The 16002-nt window shown below is 51.9% G+C and overlaps 1 protein-coding gene across 4 annotated transcripts in view; it reads left to right on the forward strand.

Moving 5' to 3' along the window:
- The first annotated feature begins 797 nt into the window (after positions 1-797).
- The window catches only part of LCMT2 (leucine carboxyl methyltransferase 2), a 69672-nt gene continuing 54467 nt past the window's right edge, over positions 798-16002 (forward strand). For all 4 annotated transcript variants that reach the window (XM_075917309.2, XM_075917313.2, XM_075917311.2 and 1 more), the window contains exons 1-2: positions 798-930; positions 13656-13780. In XM_075917309.2, the coding sequence (XP_075773424.2) occupies positions 886-930; positions 13656-13780 (170 nt within the window). In that variant the 5' untranslated portion in view covers positions 798-885. The remainder of the gene's footprint in view (positions 931-13655; positions 13781-16002) is intronic.

The following is a 16002-nucleotide window of genomic DNA, read 5'->3' on the forward strand; positions in this document are numbered from 1 at the left end:
TGCACCCAGGTACTCCCTGAATACCCCCCACCCCTGCACCCAGGTACTCCCTGAATACCCCCCACCCCTGCACCCAGGTACTCGCTGAATATCCCCCCACCCCTGCACCCAGGTACTCCCTGAATACCCCCCACCCCTGCACCCAGGTACTCGCTGAATATCCCCCCACCCCTGCACCCAGGTACTCCCTGAATACCCCCCACCCCTGCACCCAGGTACTCGCTGAATACCCCCCACCCCTGCACCCAGGTACTCGCTGAATATCCCCCCACCCCTGCACCCAGGTACTCCCTGAATACCCCCCACCCCTGCACCCAGGTACTCCCTGAATACCCCCCACCCCTGCACCCAGGTACTCGCTGAATATCCCCCCACCCCTGCACCAAGGTACTCCCTGAATACCCCCCACCCCTGCACCCAGGTACTCGCTGAATATCCCCCCACCCCTGCACCCAGGTACTCCCTGAATACCCCCCACCCCTGCACCCAGGTACTCCCTGAATACCCCCCACCCCTGCACCCAGGTACTCGCTGAATATCCCCCCACCCCTGCACCCAGGTACTCGCTGAATATCCCCCCACCCCTGCACCCAGGTACTCCCTGAATACCCCCCACCCCTGCACCCAGGTACTCGCTGAATATCCCCCCACCCCTGCACCCAGGTACTCGCTGAATACCCCCAAGGCAGAGGATCCTGGGGAGGCGCCGGGGGGCGGGACCACCCCTGGGAGGGGCCCGGCCAATCCCCGCCCGCCCGTTAGCCCCGCCCCTTCCCTACCCGCTTCCGGCGTGGGGCGGGGCGCCGGAAGTCGCTCTCTGCGGACGCGGGTGGCTGCACGCGGGCCACGCGCCGCTGTCCGGCCGGAGCTCCCCGCGGCCGCAGCATGGGGCGGAGCCGGAGGGGGCGGGGCGCGGCGCGGGACCGGGCGGTGAGTGGACGGCCGGGGCGGCTCCCGAACACACCGCAGTGACGTCACCTGTCGCGCGTGTCCGGGTCCTGCGCGTCACCCGCACCCCCCCCCCACGCGTGTCCGGATCATAGCCGTCACCCGCAAACCCCTCCCCCGCGCGTGTCCGGGTCCTGCGCGTCACCCGCACCCCCCCCACGCGTGTCCGGATCATGGCCGTCACCCGCACTCCCCCCCCCCCCCCCGCCTGTGTCCGGATCCTGGCCGTCACCCGCACCCCCCTCGCGTGGACCCCCCCGTGCGTCCAAATCCTGCGCGACACCCGCACCGCCCGTCGCGCTTGTCCGAATCCTAGCCGTCACCTGCACTCCCACCCCCCCCCGCACGTGTTCGGATCCTGTTTGTCACCCGCACCCCCCCCCCCCCGCTCGTGTCCTGTCCCCGCCTTCCTCCTCTTTGCATGTCTGGATCCTGCCCTTCACATGCTCTCACCCGCCCTCCCCCTCCGTGCGTGTCTGGATCCTGCCCTTCACACGCACTCACCAGCCCTCCCCCCGTGCGTGTCCGGATCCTGCCTGTCACATGTACGCCCCCGCGCACACAGCCACTCTCCTCTCCCTCCCTCCATTTGTCTGGATCCTGCCCTTCATATACACACACGGTGCTACGTGCGTCCGGATCCTGTCGCTGTGCCACGCGCCTGCCTGCAGGACCATCCCATCACACACACATGACCACATGCGCTGGTCCGGATCCTGCCTTTCACACACAAATGTCCATGCGCGTGTCCAGGTCCTGCCCTTCACACACAGGTGGCTTCACACAACCCTTAGTCATAAGAACATAAGAACGGCCGTACTGGGTCAGACCAAAGGTCCATCTAGCCCAGTAGCCTGTCTGCCGACAGTGGCCAACACCAGGTGCCCCGGAGGGGGTGGACCAAAGACAATGATCAAGTGATTTGTCTCCTGCCATCCCTCTCCAGCCTCTGACAAACAGAGGCCAGGGACACCATTTCTATCCCCTGGCTAATAACCTTTTATGGACCTAACCTCCATGAAATTAACTAGCTTCTCTTTAAACTCTGTTATAGTGCTAGCCTTCACGGCCTTCTCTGGCAAGGAGTTCCACAGGTTGACTACATGCAGTGTGAAGAAGAACTTTCTTTTATTAGTTTTAAACCTGCTACCCATTAATTTCATTCGGTGTCCTCTAGTTCTTCTATTATGGGAACTAATAAATAACTTTTCTTTATCTGCCCTGTACCGGGGTGCCTGTACCCGTCTGTCCCCGGAGTACTCGGGGGCGTCCCAGGGGTCGGCATGGCACCCCACGGTATCTCGTTGCCCCGCTCGGCTGCAGGGTTTCGACTCTCGGCTACGTGCTCGGGCGCCTTGCTGCTGCCCGAGCGCCAATGTAATTCCCCCGCGGCTGCGGGGGGGGGGAAAGGGGGCCCGGGCCCACCCTCACTCACAGGCCCCAGCCCAGGGCCCTAAGGACGTGGAACTGCTTGGCTCCGGTCCGGCTGACGGGGCTCCTGCCGTAACTCATCAGCCCACCAGCTCGTGCGAGCTCCGCCCTGGGCTGTTTCCTTTCCCGCCCTCGGCGTCCGCCTCCCTCCGGGGTCAGTCACCTTCAGTTTGTCCGACAGCCTGCCGGTCCTGTTATGCCCCCGCCCTTCCGCGCCGGGGGCTGGGCTAGGTAGCCTGGGTGGCGGCCGGGTCTGCGCTCCGGGGAGGTCTGCCGACTCTCCCCCTCTCCCAGCCCTCCCTTCACCTCCCGCTAGCCCCTGCCCTCTCTCCCCTTCTGGGCTGAAGGGGTTACCTTTTTAAACTTCCCGCCGGGCTTCCGCCTCCCCCGTCATTGGCCGGGGGTTCCTAGCTCCGCCCACCTGGCCCTGGGTTGGCTGCCTGCTGCGTCCATCAGGGCGGGGAAACTCCTCCCGCCCTGGCCCCTTCCCGCCTGCCGCGTCGCGGCCGCGCCGGTGGGGCTGCCGGCGTTTCCAGCCCCAGCGCGGCTTGTGTGCACACCGCGCACTCCTGGTACGGCCACCCGCAGGTGCCGAGCAGTGCCTGCTCGGCGGCGCCCAGGGAACGGGGGGGGGGTCGCCCCGTCACAGCCCTCTCCACACCACTCATGATTTTATATACCTCTATCATATCCCCCCTCAGTCTCCTCTTTTCTAAACTGAAAAGTCCCAGTCGCTTTAACCTCTCTTCATATGGGACCCGTTCCAAACCCCTACTCATTTTAGTTGCCCTTTTCTGAACCCTCTCCAAGGCCAAAATATCTTTTTTGAGGGAAGGAGACCACATCTGTACACAGTATTCAAGATGTGGGCGTACCATAGTTTTATACAGGGGCAGTAAGATATTCTGGGTCTTATTTTCTATCCCTTTCTTAATAATTCCTAGCATCCTATTTGCCTTTTTGACCGCCGCTGCACACTGTGTGGAAGTTTTCAGAGAACTATCCACAATAACTCCAAGATCTCTTTCCTGATTTGTCATAGCCAAATTAGCCCCCATCATACTGTACGTATAGTTGGGGTTATTTTTCCCGATGTGCATTACTTTACACTTATTACTTTACCCCTTTTGCGCCTGCCAGTGGGACGAGCCTGTCACACACACACATGGCTGCACACGTTTGTCCCAGTCTAACCCCTGTGCCACACACCTGCCTGAGGAACCAGCTTGTCACGTGCACACATGGCCGTGCACATGTCCAGCTCCTGCCCCGTGCCACGTGCCTGCCTGTGGGATACACACAGACAGGCATATCTGGGTCCTGCCCCTGTGCTACATGCCACACACCTGCCTGCAGGCTCCAGCCCGTCACACACCCACAATGCCATGTGTGTCCGAGTCCGGGTTCTGTCCCTGTGCTATGTGCCTGCCTATGGGACCAGCCCATCACACACACACATATGGCCGCACACGTGTGTGGGTCCTGCCCCTGTGACATGTGCTTTGCTGCAGGACCAGCCCATCGCACACACACATGGCCATGCACACATGTTCGGTTTGTGCCCCTGTGCCACATGCCTTCCTGCTGGATCAGCCCGTTACACACACATATGACTGCATGCAAGTGTCTGGGTCCTGCCCCTGTGCCACGTGCCTTGCTGCGGGACTAGCCAATCACACACATAACCATGAGCTCGTGTTCAGTTCCAGCCCCTGTGCCATTCGCCTTCCTGCGAGCTCCCACCTGTCACATACACACATGCCTCTGTGCCATGCGCCTGCCTGTGAGCCCCAACCCCTGAAACACACATGGCTGTGCGGGCGTGTCTGGGTCTTGCCTCTGTGCCACGTGCTTTGTTGTGGAAACAGCCCATCACACACACACGGCCGTGCATTCGTGTCTGGGTCCTGCCCCTGTGCCACATGCCATGCACCTGCCTGCAGGCTCCAGCCTGTCACATACAGATGGCTGTGTGTGTCCTGTTCCTGTCCTGCGGGCTGTGCGCACGTGTGTCCAGCTCCTGCCTCTGTGCCACATGCCTGCCTATCGGACCAGTCCATCACGCACACATGGCTGCCTGCACGTGTTAGGATCCTGCCCCTGTGCCAGGTGTCTGTTTGCGGGCTACAGCCCATCACACACACACATGGCCACGAGCATGTGTCCGGTGCCTGTGCCATGCACCTGCCCACAAAGACCAGCCTGTTACACTCACACGGCCGTACATGCATATCCTGTCCCTGTGCCGTGTGGCTTCCTGTGGGCTCCAGCCCATCACACACACTTGGCCACACTCACGTGTTCGGTGCCCGTGCCATGCACCTGCCCACAAAGACCAGCCTGTTACACTCACACGGCTGTACATGCATATCCTGTCCCTGTGCCATGTGGCTTCCTGTGGGCTCCAGCCCGTCACACACACACATGGCCACGTGCATGTGTCCGGTGCCTGTGCCATGCACCTGCCCACAAAGACCAGCCTGTTACACTCACACGCCCGTACATGCATATCCTGTCCCTGTGCCATGTGGCTTCCTGTGGGCTCCAGCCCGTCACACACACACATGGCCACGCGCATGTGTCTGGTGCCTCTGCCATGCACCTGCCCACAAAGACATAAGAACATAAGAGCGGCCGTACTGGGTCAGACCAAAGGTCCATCTAGCCCAGTATCCTGTCTACCGACAGTGGCCAGCACCAGGTGCCCCAGAGAGGGTGGACCGAAGACAATGATCAAGCGATTTGTCTCCTGCCATCCCTCTCCAGCCTCTGACAAACAGAGGCCAAGGACACCATTTTATCCCCTGGCTAATAGCCTTTTATGGACCTAACCTCTATGAATTTATCCAGCTTCTCTTTAAAATCTATTATAGTCCTTGCCTTCACAGCCTCCTCTGGCAAGGAGTTCTACAGGTTGACTACACGCTGTGTGAAGAAGAACTTTCTTTTATTAGTTTTAAACCTGCTACCCATTAATTTCATTTGGGGTCCTCTAGTTCTTCTATTATGGGAACTAATAAATAACTTTTCTTTATCAGCCCTCTCCACACCACTCATGATTTTATAGACCTCTATCATATCCCCCCTCAGTCGCCTCTTTTCTAAACTGAAAAATCCCAGTCGCTATAATCTCTCCTCATATGGGACCCGTTCCAAACCCCTAATCATTTTAGTTGCCTGTTTCTGAACCCTTTCCAATGCCAAAATATCTTTTTTGAGGTGAGGAGACCACATTTGTACACAGTATTCAAGATGTGGGCGTACCATAGTTTTATACAGGGGCAGTAAGATATTCTGGGTCTTATTTTCTATGCCTTTCCTAATAATTCCTAGCATCCTATTTGCCTTTTTGACCGCCGCTGCACTCTGTGTGGAAGTTTTCAGAGAACTGTCCACGATAACGCCAAGATCTCTTTCCTGATTTGTCGTAGCCAAATTAGCCCCCATCATACTGTACGTATAGTTGGAGTTATTTTTCCCGATGTGCATTACTTTACACTTATCCACATTAAATTTCATTTGCCATTTTGTTGCCCAATAACTCAGTTTGGTGAGATCTTCTTGGAGTCCCTCACAGTCTGCTTCTGTCTTGACTATCCTAAACAGTTTGGTATCATCTGCAAACTTTACTACCTCACTGCTTACCCCTTTCTCCAGATCATTTATGAATAAGTTGAAAAGGATTGGTCCCAGGACTGACCCTTGGGGTACACCACTAGTTACCCCTCTCCAATCCGAAAATTTACCATTTATTCCTACCCTTTGTTTCCTGTCTTTTAACCAGTTCTCAATCCAAGAAAGGACCTTCCCTCTTATCCCATGGCCATGTAATTTAAACAAGAGCCTTTGGTGAGGGACCTTGTCAAAGGCTTTCTGAAAATCCAAGTATACTATATCTACTGGATCCCCTTTGTCCGCATGTTTGTTAACCCCTTCAAAGAACTCTAACAGATTAGTAAGACAGGATTTCCCTTTACAGAAACCATGTTGACTTTTGTCCAACAAATTATGTTCTTCTACATGCTTCACAATTTTATTCTTTACTATTGTTTCGACTAATTTGCCCGGTACTGAAGTTAGACTTACCGGTCTGTAATTGCCAGGATCGCCTCTAGAGCCCTTTTTAAATATTGGTGTCACGGCTGCCTTCCAGTCATTAGGTACAGAAGCCGATTTAAAGGATAGGTTACAAATCACAGATAATAGCTCAGCAATTTCCCATTTAAGTTCTTTTTGAACCCTTGGATGAATGCCATCCGGTCCCGGAGATTTGTTAACATTAAGTTTTTCTATTTGTTCCAAAACCTCCTCTAATGACACTTCAATCCGGGACATTTCCTCAGATTCATCACCCAAAAAGGACGGTGCAGATTCAGGAATCTCCCCAACGTCCTCAGCCGTGAAGACTGAAGCAAAGAAATCATTTAGTTTCTCCGCAATGGCTTTATCGTCCTTGATTGCTCCTTTTATAGCTCGATCATCTAGGGGACCCACAGGTTTTTTAGCAGGCTTCCTGCTTCTAATGTACTTAAAAAACATTTTGTTATTTCTTTTTGAGTTTTTGGTTAGCTGTTCCTCAAAATCTTTTTTTGCTTTTCTTATTACATGTTTACACTTGATTTGACAGTGTTTATGTTCCTTTCTATTTATCTCACTAGGATTGGACTTCCACTTCTTAAAAGATACCTTTTTGTCCCTCACTGCTTCTTTTACATGGTGGTTAAGCCACGGTGACTCTTTTTTAGGTCTCTTGCTATGTTTTTTAATTTGGGGTATACATTTAAGTTGGGCCTCTATTATGGTGTCTTTAAAAAGTTTCCATGCAGTTTTCAGGGATTTGGCTTTAGTCACTGTGCCTTTTAATTTCTGTTTAACTAACCTCATTTTTGCGTAATTCCCCTTTTTGAAATTAAATGCCAGGGTGCTGGACTGCTGAGGTGTTCTTCCCACCACAGGAATGTTGAATGTTATTATATTATGGTCACTATTCCCAAGCGGTCCTGTAACGGTTATATCCTGGACCTGATCCTGCACTCCACTCAGGACTAAATTGAGAATTGCCTCTCCCCTTGTGGGTTCCTGCACTAGCTGCTGCAAGAAGCAGTCATTTAAGCCATTGAGAAATTTTATCTCCGCTTCTCTTCCTGAGGTGACATGTATCCAGTCAATATGGGGGTAATTAAAATCCTCCATTATTAGAGAGTTCTTTATTTTGGTAGCCTCTCTAATCTCCCTCAGCATTTCTATGTCAGTATCGCTGTCCTGGTCAGATGGTCGGTAATATATCCCTACTGCTAATTTCTTATTATTGGAGCATGGAATTTCTATCCATAGCGATTCTATGGAACATGTTGATTCACTTAATATTTTTATTTCATTTGATTCTACATTATCTTTCACATAAAGTGCCACTCCGCCACCCACCCGGCCTGCTCTATCCTTTCTATATATTTTATATCCCGGTATGATTGTGTCCCACAGATTTTCCTCAATCCACCAGGTTTCAGTGATGCCTATTATATCTATCTCCTCATTTAGTACGAGGTACTCTAGTTCACCCATCTTATTAGTCAGACTCCTAGCATTTGTGTACAAGCACTTTAAAAATTTGCCACTGGTTATTTGTCTGCCCTTCCCTGATGCATTGGATTCCTTTGTATGCTGTTGTTTGTCAGCTCTGGCCCATGGTTTGCCCTCTCCCCTCCTCTCTTTCTGACTACAGCTTAGAGAATCTCTATCAACGGATTCTCCTCTAAGAGAAGTCTCTCTCCGATTTACATGCATCTCCGCACCAATCGGCTTTCCCCCATCTCTTAGTTTAAAAACTGCTCTACGGGCTTTTTAATGTTTAGTGCCAGCAGTCTGGTTCCACCCTGGTTTAGGTGGAACCCATCCTTCCTGTATAGGCTCCCCCTCTCCCAAAAGTGTCCCCAGTTCCTAATAAATCTAAACCCCTCTTCCCTACACCATCGTCTCATCCACGCATTGAGACTCTGAAGCTCTGCCTGCCTACCTGGCCCTGAGCGTGGAACTGGAAGCATTTCCGAGAATGCCACCATAGAGGTCCTGGATTTCAGTATCTTTCCTAGCAGCCTAAATTTGGCCTCCAGGACATCTCTCCTACCCTTCCCAACGTCATTGGTACCTACATGTACCACGACCACCGGCTCCTCCCCAGCACTACACATAAGTCTGTCTAGATGCCTCGAGAGATCCGCAACCTTCGCACCAGGCAGGCAAGTGACCATACGGTTCTCCCGGTCATCACAAACCCAGCTATCTATGTTTCTAACGATCGAATCACCCACTACTAACACCTGCCTCTTCCTAACTGGCGTTCTCTCCCCCTCAGAGGTATCCTCAGTGCGAGAGGATACCGCAACATCCTCTGGGAGGAGGGTCCCAACTACAGGATGGTTTCCCTCTGCTCCCATTAAATGCTCTGTTCCCTTGAGACTTTCATCCTCCTTAAGATCCCTGGGGTTCTCAGACTGGAGGTGGGACAGTACTACAGTGTCCCGGAAAGTCTCATCAGCATAGCTCTCTACCTTCCTTAGCTCCTCCAGTTCAGCCACCCTGGCCTCCAAAGCCCGAACTCGGTCTCTGAGGGTCAGAAGCTCCTTGCAACGGGTGCACACATACGCCACCCGCCCACAGGGCAGGTAATCATACATGTTACACCCGATGCAATAAACAGGATAGCCCCCACTCTGCTGCTGGGCTTCTGTCTCCATTTTTCTAATGAATAAGTTTAAGTATAAACTGTGATTCTTTTTAAATCTCTGGAGTATAGATTATTCTAAGAGTTATGTTTTAAAGAAGGTCAGAAGTCACTAGCGCCCTCTAAACTCCCTCTCCAAACTCTCCTGTTAGCTGTTCCTGGTCGCGCTCTCCCTGGTCGCTGAGTCACAGGCTTATATAGCTCTGTTAGCCCCTCCTCCTGTCTGAGGCTCAGCCAATTAACAGAGGCTTCTAGATTTCAAACCTTTTAGAAGCTCCTTCAAACAGACAAAGCAACCAAACAAACAAACAATCCAGACAAACACAAGCTCAGCACACGACCACAAGCTCAATAACAAGCTCAGTAACAAGACCAGCCTGTTACACTCACACGGCCGTACATGCATATCCTGTCCCTGTGCCATGTGGCTTCCTGTGGGCTCCAGCCCATCACACACACTTGGCCACACTCACGTGTCCGGGTCCTGCCTCTGTGCTATGCACGTGCCTGCGGGACCAGGCTGTCACAAACACACACGCACGTGACTGGATCCTACCCATTCCACACACCTTCCTGCAGGCTCCAGCCCATCACACACACATACACCTGGCCACATATGTGCATGTCTGGGTCCTGCCGTGTGTCATCATGAAGCATGTCTGTTGCTGCAGGTCTCAGTCCGTCACACACACGTGTCCCAACCCGAATTATGCACATCCCTGTAGTGTAAGGTCCAGCCCATCAAACAAACACGTGTTAGCTAGTTCCTGTAGGGTTGTTTCCGATTGGATGAAAACAGTGTACAATTTTCTGTGTGCTTTACGGGCCTGAATGAACCGGATATCCAGACAAGATCTGTTTTCTGTTTTGCTCTGTTGTTGCTTTTTAAAAAGACTTGTAAGTAGGGATAGGTTTTGGAGTGGACAGGCTGTATACGTGATATTTGTTCATACCCCCTCCCAGCAGCCTTAGCCCTGGCAAGCCAGGGGACAAATAAAACCCTGGATGGTGAAGTGAGACAGGAGATAGTGAGATGTGGGGAGGGAGGGGTATGCTGGAGTGGCCATGCGAGCTATAGTGATGTGCAGATGCTCATGGGGATGAGCCTGAGGCCAGGGCCTACCCCATGTGGCTAGGGCCCTGCAGCCCTGGGGGTTGGGTTGATGGAGTTTGTGTGTGGTGAGCTTAGTGCCAGGATCTGGGTCCAGGGCTTGAGCCCACAGTACCAATGCCTATGCACGCCACACCAGGGCTGAAGTCACTCCCAGAAAGGTGGGGAACTCATTGGCTGCCTGCTGATGATCTTGAGGGAGGATCGGCTGCTTTGTTCTGTCCCTCAGTTGCTGCACAGAGGTCTGTGGCATAACAAAACCTCCTCGTGGCCATGCTTGAGAAATGCTGACCTAGTGTGTAACTGTGGGGAGCCACCGGGCCCTACATCCCCATCCACAATCAGATGTGACTCTCAGCTGCCAAGTAGAACAGAAGGTTTGTTAGTTCACAGGGACACAGCACAGGACAGTCTTCCCAGAACAGGACCCAGGAGCAGCCAGGATCATCCATCTTGGGGAGAAGGGGCCCTGGCCTTGGCCCCCCATCCTGCCCCAAGCTAGACTCACCAACACACCCAGCATCGTCCCTCCAGCCCCAGCTCCTCCTTTGTCCAAAGGCATCGCCTGGTCATACCTCCCTCCCAGGGTCAGGTTACAGTGACCCTGGCTGTTGTATTGGTGATGGGCTGCACGTATTCCCTCAGTGAATCACATCCGAAATCCCACATTCCATCTAAATGGTAATGCAGTGCCCAAAGAGACAGAGGCACGCACACATGGTTACCACCGGACAATAGAAATCACATGCAACATAAAGCAACATAAATGGAAGAAAACATTGTCCTCACTCTGCGTTTGTAAGCAACAAGTAGGCAGAGGCAGTTTTATTACGAGCTGCAGCAAGGGAAAAACTGATTTGGACGGGCGGGGGGGAAGAGGGGCTGATGGCCGAGTGCTGACTTACCTGATTTGCATCCCTTTTCCGGAATTAGGGGCCAGTGTAGACATAGCCCAAGTGTGTACATTTTTAATATACAAGGCAACCCCTCCTCCCTTTTTTCCCCTGTCTGTCCTTCCTGAGCAAGCCGTACCCTTCTATACCAACATTCCAATCGTGCGTCCCATCCTACCAGGTTTCTGTAATACCAATGATATCATAGTTGTATTTATTTGTTAGCAATTCCAGTTCTTCCTGCTTATTACCCATACTTCTCGCATTTGTATATAGGCATCTAAGATACTGATTTGATCTTGCCTCCCTCTTGTGCCCTGACCCTCCTTTCTCCTTGCCATTATAGGCCGTAGTCCCCCCCATTTCCAACCCATCTCCCAGTCCCGCACATTCAGCACTTACCTGTGGGCTTTGCTCACCTGTCCCCGTCGAACCTAGTTTAAAGCCCTCCTCACAAGGTTAGCCAGTCTGTGTCCAAACAAGGCCTTCCCGCTCCTGGAAAGGTGAACTCCATCTCTGCCAAGCAGTCCTTCCTGGAAGAGCACCCCGTGGTCAAGGAAGCTGAATGGGTAGCAGGCTTCAAACTAATAAAAGAAAGTTCTTCTTCACAAAGCAAATAGTTAACCTGTGGAACTCCTTGCCACAGGAGTCTGTGAAGGCTAGCACTATAACAGAGTTTAAAGAGAAGTTAGATAAAGTCATGGAGGTTGGGTCCATGGAGTGGTATTAGCCAGGGGGTAGAAATGGTGTCCCTGGCCTCTGTTTGTGGAAGGCTGGAGATGGATGGCACGAGACAAATGGCTTGGTCATTGTCTTCGGTCTATCCCCTCCAGGGTACCTAGTGTTGGCCGCTGTTGGCAGACAGGCTACTGGGCTAGATGGACCTTTGGTCTGACCCAGTATGGCTATTCTTATGTTCTTATGTTATAAGCTCAGGGTCGGGGGTCTCACTGGACCACCTTGATTTTCATGCAGACCTGCTCCTGGGTGGCCAGGCTGGCAGCTATCCTTCCCTAGACAGCCACTTTCCTGTGGCTAATGCGGAGGTCGTGGATGTTGGACGCCTCCCCCCAAACCTGGATGAGGTCCACAATCTCCGCACTAGACGAGGCGGGCGCCCGCCTTTTGCGGCCCTGGGCAGGCTCCTGGGAGCCGCCAGCCTGGTCCCGGGAAGAGGCAGAGGGCTGGGTGGCAGTGGGTAGCTGGCTTGTGACGTGCCAGATGCAGGGTCTGCTGGCTGGGTGCTGGCAAGCTTGCACCTGGCATGGGCACCGTAGCCAGACCGTGCCCCTTTAAGGGCTCCGGGGCCGGGAGGGGGGCAGCCAAGTTTCCCTGGTTGTGCCCAGAGTGGCCACCAGGGAAAGCTGGGGAGGGCTAGCCTCTAACTAGTTCAAATTAAGTGACTACACGGCCCTTAATTCGAACTACTTAATTCGAACTAGGCGTTAGTCCTCGCAGAATGAGGTTTACCTAGTTCGAATTAAGTTCAAACTGGTGGTTTGCCTGTGTAGCGCCTATGAATGTTAATTCGAACTAACGGCTGTTAGTTCGAATTAACTTTGTAGTGTAGACATACCCTATCTGTGTAACTATTTAACCGATAAGCTGATTAATGGTGTCAGTTATGCTCAGCTGGCTCCCTGGAAGCCAGGTGGGCAAGGGCTACCTGCTCTGCTCTTGGGGAGGAGGCTTCGCTACGGCAGGGAAGCCGCTTCCCCAGGAGCAGGGAGGCTTTGCTTCAGGTTCTGCAGGAGAAGGCAAGCTCTATACTGCAGAGCCTGCAGTGTGTAACCATGTAACCACAGAGATTAACATTCATTTATTTTGTACATTCATGTACAGCAGGTACATGTTTACATGAGGGGTGTGTGTGGCTCCCTGCGCATGCCAGCTCCCATGGAGCCACCTGCCTCTCCCCCACACTCTGTGGCAACACATGAGCACCGGCCCCCGCCTGCCCCTTTCCACGCTACCACCTCTAATAGTAGCAGCATGTGCGGGGGACGCGGGTGGGCTGTGTGTAACCATTTACTCATTCACATTATTATATCCCTACAGAGATTTTCAGTAGTTACACAGATACCTAGTCAACTGACTTTGAACTTCCCTAATAATAGTTCAGAAGTGTCACAGCACTATTACTGACTCCCTGTCCAGTGCAGTTGTCACATCTTTACAGAAGAAAAGAGGATCTCTCTCTCTCTCTCATGCCTATGGCATAATGTTGCATGAACTCTTTGTGCCACAGATTTGGAGGGCATGTTGGGCCACTGATGCTCTAGTCTCCTGACCTCACATATGCTGTTGGTGAATCTCTGTGATTGGTCTGGTGGGAGGGGATTGTGCATCCACGTGTATAATGTGATGCCAGGCAGCATGTTTCACTTGGGCAGTGGGAAAACTCACTGGGCCTCCCAAGGGCTTGGTTTCTAAAAGAGGAAAGGATCTAAGTTGCCCTGTTTAGATGAAGCTGTTTCCTGGTGGCTACTCCTTGGCTGGCGTCAGCAGAGTGAATGTGAGCGAGCAGTCATTCTTCTTGTTCCCTGTTCAGATCCAGGGCACTAATGACAGCAGTGTTGTCAGTAAATGCTCCACCGCTGCTCTTGGCTACACCCAGGATGGCTTCCTGCAGTACTTTGTTACCACCAGATGCAGACGAGCGCCGCTGATCCATCGGTGAGAACGGGTTCTGGTTTGATTTGGTGCTTGCTATCCTTTGGCAGAGGCTACTGTTACTTTGTGGGAGGGGGTTGCAGTGATGGGTTTTATTTCGTGAGTAGCGCTCCCATTGTGCTGTACCGTCAGTAAATCACAGCTTTCAGTCTTATTTGTTCTTTTTCTTAATAATGGAAATGCACTAATAACTGTTAGGGTTGAATAGAAAGCTTTGCTCAATGTTAAGAGGTAATTAAGTGCGCTAAGATCCACATGCACAGTGAGATTGTTCTAAATTACTGTGCAGTAAGAGGGCATGAATATTGTAGTGTCAGTTGGCAACAGCATTCCTGAAATATAGGCTCCCCATAAAGATGGATTTTAAAATTTTCAGATGGTGTAATGGGGTTCTACTTACTGCAAGCATGCCTCCTCGTGGCTAGAATTAGTCTGTTACCATTTCACACTCATTTCCATTGGTTGCTTGCACTGTGGCCTCTCAGACTCCATGCTCCTTCTTTGTGACTTGACCTTTGGCCAAGTCACTGTACATCTTCCATTTCTGAGATAACAAAAGTCCCACTGGGCTAGTTGTCTTCCTGTCATTCCAGGCACTCCTCTGTTCCAGCTCCAGGTTGTGTGCCATTTTCACAGTGACTGGTAGGGGAGCCTGGGCCTATCTGCTACCCTTGTTTTAGCCCAGGGACTCTTAGGGTACGTCTACACTACATGGCTCCGTCGCCGCTTCATTTAAATTTACATGGCTGCTGCGCAGAGCCGACAAACAGCTGATCAGAATCCAAGATTTATCTTGTCTCTAGAGTTACTCTTTGACCCTAGCCAAGTCCCTTTCCTTCTAGTGAGTGACTGCAGAATAGGGATGCAAATGGGTAACATAACTGGGTGATACTTACGGGTAACAGGTTTACTGGCTCCCAGCTGGGCCGGAGCAGCCCCCCCGCCCGTATAGTTTAACCAGTTAACATTTTAAACAGGATTTTACATCCCTGCTACAGAAGTCATTCCTTCCATCCCCTCCATCTCACACTTCCTGGCTTTAAGCTCCTATACCTTTTTACTTCTCTCAGCTGGGCTTCATCTGCCTTAGACCTTATAGGTGTCTGGTTCTCCTGCAGCATGTAAGGTTAATTGGCCCTTTCTGGCTTAGGCTACCATGCTCAGGGCTCATGTGGTATGGACACCCCATCATAGCATAACTTTTTTCACAGATCTAGGGAAGAAAGCTAGTAATTTCCATAAAAACTGTATCACTGGATTGTCCCAGTTGAGAAATATTTCAGAACTCACTGCTCTCTAAAACTGTAGCATCACATCTTACAGCTAATTCCTTCAATAACTTTTTGTGAGTGAGTCCCATTCAGTAATTTACTCACTTATATCTTTCAGGGAACAGACACTGCTGCTTAAACCAAAAGAGAAGGAGTTAAAATCCTCTTTTAGGGGGATGTGTGTGCTATGCATGTTAGTGCTCTCAGGCCATGCCTATCCTGCCACTCTGGAGCATGTCTACACTGCAGGGCAAAAGTCGAATTAAGCTACACAACTTTAGTTCTGTCAGTTGCGTAGCTGAAGTCGAAATAGCTTAATTCAGCTTTTGGTGCTGTCTTCACAGCAGGAAGTCACAGGAAGAGCACTCTTCCTCCGACTTCTCTTACTCCTCGTGAAATGAGGGTTACAGGAGTCGGAGTAGAAGTCCTCGAGCTCCATGTTATTTTGCAATGACAGCTTGCTGTGTAGACATGCTCTTTGTTATTTCAGAATAATGCTGCTGTGTAAACGTACCCTTACTGTGCTGCAACTTCTTTGCTCCAGGGTGTGAATCCACCCCTGCCCCCCACCGAGCGTAGCAAGTTACAATGCTGTCAAGCACCCGTGTAAATGGACTCTGTCACAGGGCAGACTCACCATCATGGCGCTTCCAGCCGGTTGCTCTGGGAATTAGCTTGTTGACTTGCTGGATGCCTCCCTTTAGCTCAGTGGTTCCCCACTTTTTCCAGATGGGGACCCATTTTGACAATTCAGGAACACTTGCTAACCCAGGGCAATTCAAAATATGTGTGGATGGCTCCTTAAGACCCACCTGGGGAAGACATCTGGCGACCCTTTTGAAATGTAATGGCGACCCATATTTGGGTCCCAACCCATAGGCTGGGAAACCCAGCTCTAGCTGGTGTTTCCTTGTGTTCTTGCTGCCCTCTCTAGTCCCGATGTGTGTCATTCAT

Source organism: Pelodiscus sinensis, chromosome 1, assembly GCF_052426305.1.
Source record: "Pelodiscus sinensis isolate ZL-2025 chromosome 1, ASM5242630v1, whole genome shotgun sequence".
Taxonomy (NCBI): Eukaryota; Metazoa; Chordata; order Testudines; family Trionychidae; genus Pelodiscus; species Pelodiscus sinensis.